The following is a 14,959-nucleotide window of genomic DNA, read 5'->3' as shown; positions in this document are numbered from 1 at the left end:
TTTCTTCCTCTGTCAGCATTACTTTGTTCACTGTAGTTCTTTATGTTTGAAGTCCCATGAGATTTTCCCATTCACATCAGGATGCCAAAAGTTGTAGTCCTAATTCAGCTCATATTTAGGAAGTCATATTTATCAGACTTTCTGTGTCTTTATGGGCAATGTATGACATTCATAAGAGACATAATCTCAAAGCAAATTCCCTGGTTTCAGCCTCTTGCATTCTTTCTATTCCATCTCCCTCAGTGAAATCTGAACTTCAGGAGTGGCAATTGCACTTATTGTAAATGTATCAGGTGGAACTGAGTTCACAATTCTTCATTTTGATTGGTTGTGGCTTTTTATCTAGGTATGCATCTATTTCTATATGACATGTTCTCTTTTTTTTTTTGGTTTTTTTTTTTTTGGTTTTTCGAGACAGGGTTTCTCTGTGTAGCTTTACGCCTTTCCTGGAACTCACTTGGTAGTCCAGGCTGGCCTTGAACTCACAGAGATCTGCCTGGCTCTGCCTCCCGAGTGCTGGGATTAAAGGCGTGCGCCACCACCGCCCGGCTATATGACATGTTCTTAAAGAGATGTAAGGAATAGACTTAATTGTATGTATGGGAACAAGTATTTAGAATGTTTAGGGCTATGCTGTTTTAGTGAAGTGGCAGTTACAGTTTCTCCTCTGAGATGCAAGACTTCACTAGCTCTCAGTAGCTGGTTTAGTTTCCATAACTAGGCATGATTTCCCTCTTGACCAGCAGGAATTCTGTTCAATTACAGCTAACAACTGCATTTTTGAAGCCTCTTAACCTAGTATATAGACGTCAGAGCAAAGAAGTCACCACAACAAGGATAAAACTCACAGTAGTAAAGGTCTAAAAATTTTATACCATTTTAATTTTATTTAAATACGGGGAAATGGAAAATATTTTACTTAATATATTGTATGTATTTTTAGAAACTGGTGATGAATTTTGGAGAAATATGTAATAATAAAGTTGCACGTTGTAACCTATTCATGATTTTAGATGAAGAATATATATCTATTCATGGAAAAATCAATGAATTGGAAGAAGGATTCAGATAAATGTAGTATAAATATCTAGATTTCAAGAGAAGTGGGGGTAGTCATCAAGACTTAAAATATGTCCTCAGAGTATAAATAAGAAATATATCTATGCAGTTAGATCTAGTTATTTGTGCTGAGCGACTGATATTTGACATTGGGTAACATTATTCTTACTAAGTCTACATTATAACAAATTATGTAATGACTGATAAAGTACCATGTTCACAAAATTTACATTTTGAAAATTCTGTATTCTTCAGCATAATGGTACAAAACCAAACAAAGCATCATAGTTTACTAAAGGGCCTTGAGGTTTAAAGAAACAGATTGATGCTTGTAGCAAGAATCTTAAAAGTTCTTATTAATAAAAACAAACCTGGGGCCAGGTAGTGGAGTGAATGCTGGAAGATCAGAGAAGCAGAACAAGCCACAGCCACATCACCTTGCCAATTTCTCAGATGATCCTGTTTCATCAGACTGGAAGCCTCTGGATCCTCATCCAAATGGATTTCAGCTGAACTGTTGCTCTAAAGCCTAAAAGCTTAACCAGGCTAGTTCCCTATCCTCACACCTTATATACCTTTGTGCTTCCTGCCATCAGTTCCTGGGATTAAAGGCTCTTGTTACCATGCCTGGCTTTTTTCAGTGTAGCCTTGAACTCATAGAGATCCAGGCAGATCTCTGCCTCTCGAATGCTATGGTTAAAGGCATGTGTGCCACCATTTTCTGGCCTCTATATCTAGTGGCTGTTCTGTTCTCTGACCCCAGATAAGTTTATTAGGGTGCACAATATTTTGGGGAACAGAATATCACCACAGATGCTCTTGTATAAATCTGATAAATTGAGTGTTGAGTATAAAATAAGTTATAATCTACATATTTTATCACAGTGACTTGATATCAAAATAATAATTTACTTGGATCCATTTTCAAAGTTTAAAATGTGATTAATACAATTGGATAAGAGAATGTGCATGAAGCTCTTAAGAAATTTAAATCAGTAACATGAATATTAACAGTCTATATTACAGAGAAATATGGTGGGGTGCTGTGACTGGCCATTTTTAATCCAAGAAGAGCAAAAGCAGTTTTATGTAGATCTCTCTGAGTCCAAAGTATCATGATATTCACAGAAAGTTTCAGACAAGCCTAGATGTATACTGAGGTCCTGCTCATATGAAAATACAACCTGGATTTCAAGCATGGATTACTTCATTGGCTCCAGTATAAAGAGGCTATAATACAATTGGTTGAGCAAATAATAGCCCAATGAATCAAACCTATATTATAATGGTGTAAGAAACTGGACTTCATCTTTTAAATTCATCATTTAACATAAGAACTATGTTTACTTTTGAACTAGGTTTTGAGAGGGTTATTCCTTCTAGAATGTGACCTATTTCTGATATGATGAACTGAATTCATATCTGGCCTTACTAAGATAATATAACACTTAGGAGCAAAAATGAAGCCAAGGAGGGCTGCACTAGAAGCCAAGACAGAGAAGACTTCCATAGCCACCATGACCTTTCCCTTGGTGCTGTGGTAGACAGGGAGGAATGTGACCCAGACACAGAAGAACACCAGCATGCTAAATGACAGGAACTTGGCTTCATTGAATGTGTCTGGCAGATTCCGGGACAAGAAAGCCATAGTGTAACTTCCAAGTGCCAAGGAGCAGAGGTATCCAAGTATACCATGGAAGGCAAAATCTGAGCCCTTGTTACATACAAGGATGATATGTCCATGTTCAGCATGTGAATCTTTGTCAAGAAAGGGTGGAGAGGTTCCTAGCCAGATTCCACAGAGGACAAGGTGGACCAGAGTACATATGGGGATTATAAGGTTTGGAGCCTTTGATATTATTAACCACCTCACTACTTTATTTGGAAAAGTGACCTTGAAGGCAATAATCACAGTGATAGCTTTGGCCAACACAGTGGCAAGAGCCACAGTGAAAGCACCTCCAAATGTGATCTGCTGCAGGATACAGGTGGTAGTGTTGGGACGGCCAATGAAGAGCAAGGAACATAGGAAACAGACAGTGAGTGTGATGAGCAAAGTGTAACTGAGGGTTCTATTATTGGCCTTCACAATTGGAGTGTCTCTGTGCTTCACAAAGAGTCCAAGAACCACAGCTGTGAGTGCAGAGAAACACAGAACTATAGTTGTGAGAGACATCCCCAAGGGGTCCTTATGGTCAAGAAAGCTCACAGCTTTCTGGAGGCAGTGTTTCCTCTCTGTGTTTGCATAATGAGTTTCTGGACACTTCATGCACTTTTCCATATCTAGTAAAAAATGAAAGTGATATTTAATCCTGGCTGAAGTTATCCCTGTAATTCTAACCCACTTCTCTGTACCTGTTGACAGGTGATGTTATCTACATCACTTTCCTTTATCTCAAGGACAAAGAAGTATAAAATCTGTAGTGAACAATTTCATATTTCTACCACCCATCTTCCTTACTAGATATTTCAGTTACTATTTATATGCACATATAAATTGTGTGGCTCCAACTAAGCCCTCTTTCCTCGTGTTCAATTCCTCACTTTCTCAATTTATTACTTCCCAACTTAATATGCCCTCTAGTATTTCTTTTTACATTTTAATACACAGTGAATCAATTCATTGATGGTAATATTTACAGATTATGGAGAAATCTACTGGAATATTGGTAACAATTCAGAATCCCCAATCTTAAAGAAAAGTGATGTTTGTTTTTGTTGTTTGTTTGTTTGTTTTTTCCAAGACAGGGTTTCTCTGTGTAGTTTTGGTGTCTGTCCTGGATCTTGCTATGTAGACCAGGCTGTCCTTGAACTTACAGAGATCCTCCTGGCTCTGCCTCCTGAGTGCTGGGATTAAAAACGTGCACCACAGTTATTTTGGGAGTAGTTATCAATTACCATTAGCTTCTCATACAACCCATCTTCTTCACAGTGATATAAAATAAATATAACTTTTCTCTGTTACATACTTCAGCACCTCTTTTGTTATTGGTTTCTCTCTTTTGGAAGTCTTTAGAATACTGAGTTACAATGCATAAACCTACTTTATTTCTGATACCACATCATAAGTTATATCCATGTTGAAAATTTGAATAGTGCAGGAGAGGGAGAATGCCCTTTGAAATTATTTTAATAAAATTCTGTTCTTAAACATAGGTTCTCAAATTTCTTATCATTATAAAATCCTTTCTATTTTCTAATTTTGACTCTATAGGCATTACTCTGTTTTTACAGGATTGAACAGTGTACTACTAGTGACATGTTGTTATTCTAATTGGGGAAAGATCAGAACTATTGAAACAGTTTTACAGTATGACATAAAACAATTTTATAATATTCTGCTTTTGAAAATTTTTAAAACTTCTCTTGTATTTGAAGTATATTAACATTAATTTATGCATGCCAGATATCCACTGTCATTTTTTCTTGTGTTTTTAAAAACAAACTCATAACTAGAATTTTAATTTTATTTTGTTGATAAATTTTAACATATTATTGAATAAACTTCCATAGAATAAAACTTATTTCTATATATCTTGTAAATATTGCTTCCTACAGCTATTGTGACACATTGATGTATCTTTTGTTATGGACTACTTTCAAGGTATTGCTACAGACTCCATTATTTCCTTCTTTTTTAAGTGGAGATATTTCTTTTCTTTTGATTTTTTACCTTTCAATGGATGACTAAAATGGACAACACCATTCGTTACTAAAGGCACATGGTAGATGTAATAAAACTACTATGTATATAGAATAACTATCTATTTCATGAAATTATAACCTTTTTTGGATAAATGAATAAGTAATCTCATTTCAAGTAATTTACATAATTGAGATACACAATTTTGGGAAGTATAATTATTAATTAACAACTATGAAAGATTTTTCATGGGTAAATAAACTGTTCCATTTATATGTATATATATATATATATATATATATATATATATATATATATATATATATATATATATATATATATATATATATATATATATATATGTACACACACATGCACACGTGCATGTGTGTGTGTGTGTGTGTGTGTGCATGTACATTGCATGCTTAGACATTCACTAAAGGAATATTTTATAATAACAGCTTGTTATATCTCAAGGTGAGAAATCCATGGAAAAAGTTACAGAAAGAGTCTAAAAGTCAGAGGTCATGAAATGCTGTAAGGGAACAGAAAGTTACAGACACAGCAGGTCAGTCAAATACATAAATTTTAAGTATGATATCATGTGTGTAACATATGAAAGCTCAGGGAAGATCAAATATCATCAAGCATGTAAGGTTGGCATAAAGTACTACCCTTAACTGAGAAGCTATTTGACAACATATCTGATATAATAAAGACTCATTAATCTTTAAGAGTGTGGCCATTGGTAATTAATTGATATTCCACCAGGGGAGCTACATCAAAGAGTATTTAGGTAGCAGAAATTGAATTGAAAGAGGTTCTCTTAATTATTTAATAGAGAAAGAGAAGAAGTTAGATAGGTAGATAAGTGGAAGATTTGGGAGGGTATGAATATGATCCAAATACACAGTATGAAATTCTTAAAGAAGAATAATTATTTAAAAATTTAAAAATTTTTGTAACCCTAGTCACAAATTTAATATTAGGTATAAAAAACTAGCTTTTAAAGGTTTTTATTGCCAGTGATACATGCTGTGAATATGTTCCTGACCTATTCTTCTAAATGGAGATTTTACATTTCATTGAAGCTCTTAGGTCTTGGTACAGATCTCCATAATAGACTAGAAACTACCTTGAGGATATTGTTTCATATACTGTTTCTCAAAAATGAAGCATAAAAATGGACATAATCCTACTCATTAAGTAAATTTGAATTTTAGTTATGCTGTACAGTCAAAAATTATATACTGCGGGTGTCAATCACCCCACGACCCCATCCCTGGGCACCAGCCACTCCGGGGAAGACCTGCCCAACTTGGCCCCAGGTTCTGGTCACAGGGCAGGTTCCCTTCTAGCCCCACAGGGAAGGATCCCCTTCTCCAAGACCCCTGGCAGACCCTGCAGTCTCCACGCCCTGCCCACATCCCCATCCGCCTGAGCCCCAAGCCTCTTCCTGAGACTTAGAGGCTGGCCCCCAGCTCCCATCTTGCCCCAGACTTCCCTTCTGAAGCACAGGTGAGTGCCCTAGCTTGCCCCCGACCCCATCCCTGGGCACCAGCCACTCCGGGGAAGACCTGCCCAACTTGGCCCCAGGTTCTGGTCACTGGGCAGGTTCCCTTCTAGCCCCACCGGGAAGGATCCCCTTCTCCAAGACCCCTGGCAGACCCTGCAGTCTCCACACCCTGCCCCCAACCCCATCTGCCTGAGCCCCAAGCCTCTTCCTGAGACTTAGAGGCCGGCCCCCAGCTCCCAGCTCCCATCTTGCCCCGGACTTCCATTCTGAAGCACAGGTGAGTCCCCTAACTTGCCCCCAACCCTATCCCTGGGCACCAGCCACTCCGGGGAAGACCTGCCCAACTTGGCCCCAGGTTCTGGTCACCGGGCAAGTTCCCTTCTAGCCCCACCGGGAAGGATCCCCTTCTCCAAGACCCCTGGCAGACCCTGCAGTCTCCACGCCCTGACCCCACGCCCATCCGCCCAAGCCCCAAGCCTCTTCTTGAGACTTAGAGGCTGGCCCCCAGCTCCCATCTTGCCCCGGATTTCCCATCTGGAGGAGAGAGAGAGAGAGAGAGAGAGAGAGAGAGAGAGAAAGAGAGAGAGAGAGAGAGAGAGGAGAGCACCCATCCTCCCCCAGACTTCCCTTCTGAACAAGAGCTCCCACCCTGCCCCGGACTTCCAATTTGGACAAGAGAGCTCCCATCTGGACAAGAGAGAGAGACTTCCTGAATCTGTCAGCTCTGTCTGAACCAAGTGTGCGGATAAGGCCAAGAACGAACCACAAGGAGATGGGCAGACATCAAGGCAGAAACACATACAACAAAATGAATAGCAATACACCATCACCAGGCCCTAGCCCTCCTCCAACACCTAGACCTGAACATCAGAAATTGGAAGAAGCAGAAGAAAATAGCCTTATGAATGTCATCATGAAGAAGCTAGAGGCTCATGTAGAGGAAAAGACAAAAAAATGTGAAGAACGCTGTAAACAACTAGAGGAAAGGGCAAACAAATTAGAAGAAATCAAAAAGGTCCTGGAAGAGAACAATAAAATACTGAAAGAAAATCAAGAAAAATCAATGAAACAAATGAAGGAAACAGTCCAAGACCTGAAAAGGGAAATAGAAAAAATGAAGAAGACACAAACAGAGGGAATGCTGGAAATAGAAAATCTGAGAAAACGATTGGGAACTTCAGATGCAAGCATAATCAACAGAATGCAAGAGATGGAAGAGAGAATCTCTAGCGTTGAAGATACAATAGAAGAAATAGATTCATCAGTCAAAGAAAACACTAAAGTCAACAAAGTCATGAACCAAAATGTCCAAGAAATTTGGGACACCATGAAAAGACCAAACCTACGAATAATAGGGGTAGAAGAAGGAGAAGAATACCAACTCAAGGGCACAGAAAATATATTCAACAAGATCATAGAAAAAAACTTTCCCAACTTAAAGAAGGAAATGCCTATGAAGATACAGGAAGCCTATAGAACACCAAACAGACTAGACCCCCCAAAAAAGTCCCCTCGCCACATAATAATTAAACAATTAAACATACAGAATAAAGAAAGAATATTAAGAGCAGCAAAGGAAAAAGGCCAAGTGACATATAAAGGCAAACCTATCAGAATAACACCCGATTTCTCAATGGAGACTTTGAAAGCCAGAAGGTCCTGGACAGATGTAATGCAGACACTAAGAGACCATGGATGTCAGCCTAGACTAATATACCCAGCAAAACTCTCAAACACAAATTTCTAATCTTCTGCTCTGTATGAAAAAGCTTCCTGGGAATGATCATTAGAATAACCTATACTACACTTAGGTGAATTAGAATCACTATTGAAATACAGTTAGAAAAACATGTAAATTCGGTACATTTTTTTTACTATGTGTTACATTATGTATAGAAAAAGGCATATTGATCAGTACAGAGGAAAGGGGTTTCCCGCAGCAAACAATATACACAGTTGATCATAAATGTAAATCAAATATAAATTTTAATGCATACTCTTCACTATTTCAGGACATGGTAATGCACATTTCATAACCTAAATAAGAGAAGGAATAAATTTGTCTGACTTCTCTACAGATATTTTTCAGTTTTTAAGATAATGCATAATTCTGTAGAAATGTGGAATCATTTCTGTAAGATTTATTCTTACCTGTCTCATTGGAAATCTCATTGTCTGCACAAGGAGTGCAATCATAACAGCAAACAGCCTTGCCCTCCAGGGAAACTTTCCTGAATCCAGGCCCACAGCTCTCACTGCACACAAACTTAGGAATCTGAGAAAATGGGAAAAAAGCTAACAAATGCTCAAGGTTTATTGAAAACCTGAATAATATTGTTTTTTAATATCATATAATTAATTTGCAAATTTTATTCCTATAAATGTAGAAAAGGATCTTGAGCAACTGTGATCTACATAAAATTGCTCTAAGGATTATCACACTCTTAGACTAGAGCATAATGAGGTAGGAAAAATTATGATGCTGGTAGGTCATAGAAACCATAACCTAGAAGGTCAAATGGACCTTCCAGATGGATCCTGTCTCTATATTTACTTTCTAATATGTTGAGAAACTTTTATTTTCACTATGATTATGAATGTTGCTTGTCAACTTGACAAGACTTATAATCATGATATAAACAAATTGTTGGGCATTTCAGTGAGTATTCTTAAAGAGAAGTTTAAAAGGTTCCCTCTAAGAGTGAGCGTCATCATTCCATAGGTTGTTGTCTGAGAATGAATGAGAATGAGAAAAAGGTGATCTGTGGTATTTACTTTTTTATGTTGACTGGGGATATGATGTCATCAGGAACCTCATGTTCCCAGAACAATGCATTTCTAAAGATAAGGGCTGCATTCTCATACTGTCAGCCAAATACACACTTCAAGTTATATTGGGTATGTATGTATTTGCAGCAACAGAACATGAGAGAAACATACACACATGCTCACTATAATATTTTCCCATTTAAGAGGTGGATAAAAGAAAAACAATAATAGTTTATGGTCTGTAATTTTTAAGCATGGAATCAAAATGAACTGCTCAAATTTCAGACACAGTGAAGGAATTCTAATAGAGACATTATGTATTGGTTTGAATGAAAAGTGGCAATCAAAAGCACAGATATGTGACTACATATTTTCTCAATGGTGGTGCTAGTTTGAGAGTTATTGATACTTTAAGAGTTGGAGACTTATTGGAAGAATTATTTCAATGGTTGGAGTTCTGAATATTTATGAGCCTGACCCAACTCCAGTATTCACACTCTGCTGACAGTGTGTTGACTGAGACATTTTGTTTCAGGTTCCTGCTCATCTCTCCATGGATGCCATACACTGGCATGTCTCCTGACCATAAAGGACTCTTGTACCTATAGAAATGGAAGTCAGATAAACTTTTTTTCCAAAAGTCACTTTTGGTGATAGTGTTTGACAATAGCAAGAAAACAACTTATTAATTTTTGTGTGGTGAATGTAAAGAATTTCTACATCAGAGTATCCTGGGAGACATTATGAGGATTGCATGTACCACTTCTCAGACACACTTTGTTTATGTCAACTTGACAAAAAGTAACCAATGCATCACTGAATATTAACAAACATTTATGGCTAAGAACTTATGCTGTGGGATGGTCTGTATGTCAAATGTGTTGCTGATTGGTCAATAAATAAATCACTGTTTGGCCAGTGGCTAGGCAGGAAGTATAGGTGGGACTAACAGAGAGGAGAAAAGAAAGAACAGGAAGGCAGAAAGAGACACTGCCAGCCGCCACCATGACTAGCGGCATGTGAAGATGCTGGTAAGCCACGAGCCACGTGCCACGTGCCAAGGAATAGATTTATAGAAATGGATTAATTTAAGCTGTAAGAACAGTTAGCAAGAAGCCTGGTATGTCCATACAGTTTGTAAGCAATATAAGTCTCTGTGTTTACTTGGTTGGGTCTGAGCAGCTTTGGGACTGGCAGGTGAGAGAGATTTGTCCTCACTGTGGTCCAGGCAGGAAAACTCTAGCTACAAATGGTGCCCAACGAGTTGGCAAGAGTTTCCACCTAAAACTTGAGAAAAGATTCTAAAACTGAGCTAAAAACAGCTTCCTAATTGTCTCTCTCAAATGAGCGGCAGCCTGCAGGTTTGAGCTACTGGCGGGTTCCTGGCGTGCGCACTCGACCTGCAGTATGGCGGGAATGAGGCTTCTGCAAGTGGCACATTAAGCTGCGTGGTGGATTTAGCCTTTGCTAGTACAAAACAAAATAGAAGCTTCTGGGCTACACTCTGCTTGTATAAAAGCATAGACCCATGATAGCTCCCAGAGCTGGCGGTAAACTTACCACCGCCATGTTGGGAAGCTGAGGTGGGTGGATACAGCAGCCATAGCACTGTGTCAGTCTTACAAATGCTGCAGTTTAAAGCAATAGATTCACAATAAGACAGATTCAGATGTAGTAGTTTACAATGTATGTAAAATATGCATATTCTTAAAAGAGACAAAAAAGGTGATATATATACAGTTATATAAACAAATCCATAGTTTTAAAAAATAAAGTCTTTAAAGAGAGTAAAATTAATATAAAAATAAGCCATGTAAAGATGAATATTATACAGAGAATCTGGATTGTGTTGTCTTTGGGATTTTTAACTGCAGAAGAACATTTGATTGTAAAAGCTGTTGAGTTATGCCAAAATATATATTTTAAAGGTACCTTGACTTCAAAATTTGGATATAAGGATATGTTGCTTTGGAAAAGAGTCTCTGCTTTTGTTCCCACAGATAGCCAGAGGCTATGGATTTGTTTCAGATTAAAATACATCAAGTTTGACCAGCCAAGACCCCCTGAAAGGTCTCCGATGACACCATTGCCCAGATGATCCAACATCCAGAATGGTTTGAAGGCATCTGGCTCAGACAATACAGCCTCATGGACTATTCCATAATCCTAAAATTTTCTTTGTGTCCCCATAAGATACAGTGCCCCCCTCCAGCAGGAAGTAGTAAGAGAAGCTACACCCAAATTCCCAAATTATATGTAATTTTACTTTGTTAAGTTTAAAACCTTCCTTTTCGAAAAAAAAAAAAAGAAAAAAAAAAGGAAAGCAGAAGTTCTGTGGGATGTTCTGTATGTCAAATGTGTTGCTGATTGGTCAATAAATAAATCACTGTTTGGTCAGTGGCTAAGCAGGAAGTATAGGCGGGACTAACAGAGAGGAGAAAAGAAAGAATAGGAAGGCAGAAAGAGACACTGCCAGCTGCCGCCATGACTAGCAGCATGTGAAGATGCTGGTAAGCCACGAGCCACGTGCCAAGGAATAGATTTATAGAAATGGATTAATTTAAGCTGTAAGAACAGTTAGCAAGAAGCCTGGTATGTCCATACAGTTTGTAAGCAATATAAGTCTCTGTGTTTACTTGGTTGGGTCTGAGTGGCTGTGGGCCTGGCAGGTGAGAGAGATTTGTCCTGACTGTGGGCCAGGCAGGCAAACTCTAGCTACAAACTTCCATTTTTAGCAATCAGGGAATGATAAAACACTGTCTTCTATTAGTTATGTTTTATCCTTCTCTACTCAGAGTTTTATGCTATTAGGATTTAATTTCAAAACCAGGAGTTGTTATACTGGGGGATATATTTGCAATATTATGATAAGTTGAATACACTGAGATAATATGCAACCTACCTCTGAATATCTTTTTGGCCATTGTACCATCTGCTCAGATAAAGACAACTGCTGACCCTGGGGAACATTGGGCGAAAAGGTTCCTACTTTCACTTTTTTTCTAAGACCCTTTGGAAAATTCCAAAAGTTGAGAATATCATACTTATCATCATGTAAATTTTGTTTCCATCCTAAAGCCATGTTGGCTCCCACATGGATATTTCTCAAAAAAGGATGAAGCTGAAAGTGATGCAAGAACATATTTTAATGTGGTTGTGAGAGAATGATCAGAAATGAATTATAGAGTGACTAACACTGGTCAAAATCTCTAGTGTAGGATATCAAACTAAGTATTACATATTTTAACATTTAACATATAATATATGTATATATACATACCCACACAGACATATATGTATATATGTACATGTATGTATGTATGTATGTATGTATGTACATATACATACATTTTATATATAAAATGTTGAAATGTGTAATACCTAGTTTGGTGCCTCTGAAAACTCAAAATATCACATTGTTGATGCTCTAATACAACAGAAGGGATATTTACCTGCCAGGGGAATAATAGCATTCTTTCCCCATTTCCAAATGGTTGCATTTGTACTTGCCAAAGACTCATCTCATGGAGACTGTGGGCCACAGTATAAACAGCTTTGTATGTATTGTAGCTGTCTTCATTCATTTCCATATCAAAAATGTAACTAGGCAGGAAATCCAAGGAAGCATTGGGTTGGCAGTTCTCTAGAAGATGACAATCAAGCTCTGAAAATGAACACTTAAAGAACAAAATCCACAATTTAGGAAGGTAATTGTCTTTTGGGTACTTATAAGGATTAACTGTTTGTATAAAATTTTTAAATTCAATGACCTGCTCATGGTGTCGTGAAAAAATGAGACTTCCATGGAATGAATCTAGCAAGAAAAAATCAGCGATATTAGTAAGGTCCCATTCAGAGGTCATGAGCCAAACTTTCATTGTCAAAATCTGTTGCCCTAGATTTCGCATTAAACCTTGTAGTGAATCATTGTCACCATAAATGATGATAATATTGGCTGATGATTCCTGGACCATACCAAGACTTTTCCAGTATTTGTATGAAAATGAATTCCAGGTACTTTGGATCATTTCAACAAAAGCTATGCAGACTCGATTATTCTCCATCTTTTCTCTGATATCTGAAAGAAACTGAGTCCCTCTGTGGTCATCTGGGATAAGTAAACCAACCCAGTTCCAGCCAAAATGAAGCATCAAAGAGACCATGGCAAGAGACAGAGATGTGCCTTTGGGTGCCATCTGGTACAGAGAAGTAAACTGACCTCGGTCACTAAAGATGGGATCAAAAGGACCAACAGTGAGCTGAAGAGAAAACAATTGGAAACAAGAAGAAGAACAATGGCATTATGCACAATCCTTGTTCTGCAGAAACAGATGGAAATGGTCAGCACAATGATGGATTCATCCAGATTTTAAAGGCAAATTTAAATGACAGAATTTTTCAGAAAATTACTAGCCTCTCCTCCATTTTTATTAATCCTCCTTGTCTATTCCACCCTCCCCTTTCTTTCCTCTTCAAGTGATTGAAATAGAGGTCCATCTCCAATTGTCTGGACACTTGTCATCAATATCTAACTAATTCAAATGTCTAGTATTACCTTTGCACACCCCAAAATGTCAGCAAAGACATCTGTCTCCTTCTCCCAAATAATTCCTCACCTGTGGAAATTTGTAGAGCTGAAGCAGTGTCTCAATATGAGCAGATTTTGCCCACGATGGTCCTGTTAGTGCAGCAGCTGACTTTCTTTCCTTTACACAGTTATAATTACAGTAGGGACTACTCAGGCCTGTGAGCCAAATAAGGGGATTCATAAGAATGTGTTTCTCACTGTATGGGACATTATAAAAATCAAATCCCAGAGATATGTTGGGTAAGAGATGAGGGTTTCTGTTGATCTCCTCAATGGCAAATACCAGAGAAAGAACCAATTCATATATTTTAAAATTATACCTGCAGAAATTGAATAAAAATATACCTGAGGAAATTACAGACCACACAGAGCTTCAGATTTAGTGTAATGGTTTCTAGTGCAAATATTAGTGTTTATATAAAATCCACATTTAAAATTTGCTACTAAATGCCTGGAATTCAACTCACTATGTTACCTTGTTAGGATGATATAAGATCAAATAGGTATGCCCATCATAATTGGCAGTCCCATGATTGCTCACTGTACTTTCTATGGTATGTGGTACACTAAAAATTTTACCCATAAATTTAAAAATGTCCCTTACAAAATACCATATCTCCTGCTGCATTGTTTTTTGTTGTGTGATTCATCTTTATAAATATTTATGATACTTTGACTATATTATCTTTGTGTGAGTTTATATTAACTTTGTATCTTTTATGTGTGTGCCACTATGTGAAAATGTTTGAAATTTAAATGTTATATGGATAAGACATAGGATAACCTCCACAAGCAGATGTGGCTTTACATTTCCTTTTAACACTTGCTCTACTCATCCATTTGCATATGCCTGGATTTCTTTATTGCATACTTCCAGGGATTTTTGTGTATAAGTATCCTTCCTTCCTCATGATCCCTAGATTACACATGTTTACTCATGAAATTTTTGTGGATCTGAATTCAGGTAATCTCACTTTTACCTGAAGCACTTTTAACTTCTGAGATATTCCTTAATTGTCAATGCCTGAATTTTAGAAATAGAGGTTTCATTAGAATACCATAAAATATTACTTAAAAAAAATCTCATTGCCAGGCAATGGAAACCTGTTTTTGAGTTGTTGTTTTTAAGGTAGTCCAAGAGACTTACTCCCAAAATATAGGCTATTCCCCACTCATTCTCTTGATGCCTTTTAGAAAAAGTAGGTAAGATCTTATTGCTGAAGATACCACATTCTTCACACAGTGAAATGATCAATCTGTTTTTACCAGGTAGCTTCCCTACTGAGGACTGGCTCCCAATGTTACAGATGCAGTCATACAAGTTCACAATGAAGCAAAGGTACCAGTAATCCTATCCATCTGTAAGGACTATGAATGACAACAA

General features: G+C 37.5%; 1 protein-coding gene across 1 annotated transcript; it reads right to left on the bottom strand.

Annotated features, from left to right (window-relative positions):
- Positions 1-2,413: 2,413 nt before the first annotated feature.
- LOC131894551 (vomeronasal type-2 receptor 116-like) lies at positions 2,414-13,909 on the bottom strand. Its single transcript, XM_059244842.1, has 5 exons — positions 13,604-13,909; positions 12,440-13,246; positions 11,890-12,108; positions 8,370-8,493; positions 2,414-3,342 (listed from the first exon to the last, which is right to left on the bottom strand). The coding sequence occupies exons 1-5, from the start codon at positions 13,754-13,756 to the stop codon at positions 2,414-2,416; spliced, it is 2,232 nt and encodes a 743-aa protein (XP_059100825.1). The 5' UTR covers positions 13,757-13,909.
- Between the last annotated feature and the right edge of the window lie 1,050 nt (positions 13,910-14,959).

Source organism: Peromyscus eremicus, chromosome 1 (assembly GCF_949786415.1).
Source record: "Peromyscus eremicus chromosome 1, PerEre_H2_v1, whole genome shotgun sequence".
Taxonomy (NCBI): domain Eukaryota; kingdom Metazoa; phylum Chordata; class Mammalia; order Rodentia; family Cricetidae; genus Peromyscus; species Peromyscus eremicus.
This window is presented reverse-complemented; position numbering and strand designations above follow the sequence as displayed.

What these genes read in the sequence shown, in the direction of transcription:
- LOC131894551 (XM_059244842.1), bottom strand. Translation starts at nt 13,756, where the DNA reads ATGAATCCCCTTATTTGGCTCACAGGCCTGAGTAGTCCCTACTGTAAT. An exon ending in AGCTCTACAAATTTCCACAG is followed by an intron (nt 13,247 to 13,603) that starts GTGAGGAATTAT and finishes TTTTCTCTTCAG; the next exon opens with CTCACTGTTGGTCCTTTTGA. An exon ending in TGCTATTATTCCCCTGGCAG is followed by an intron (nt 12,109 to 12,439) that starts GTAAATATCCCT and finishes CATCACTTTCAG; the next exon opens with CTTCATCCTTTTTTGAGAAA.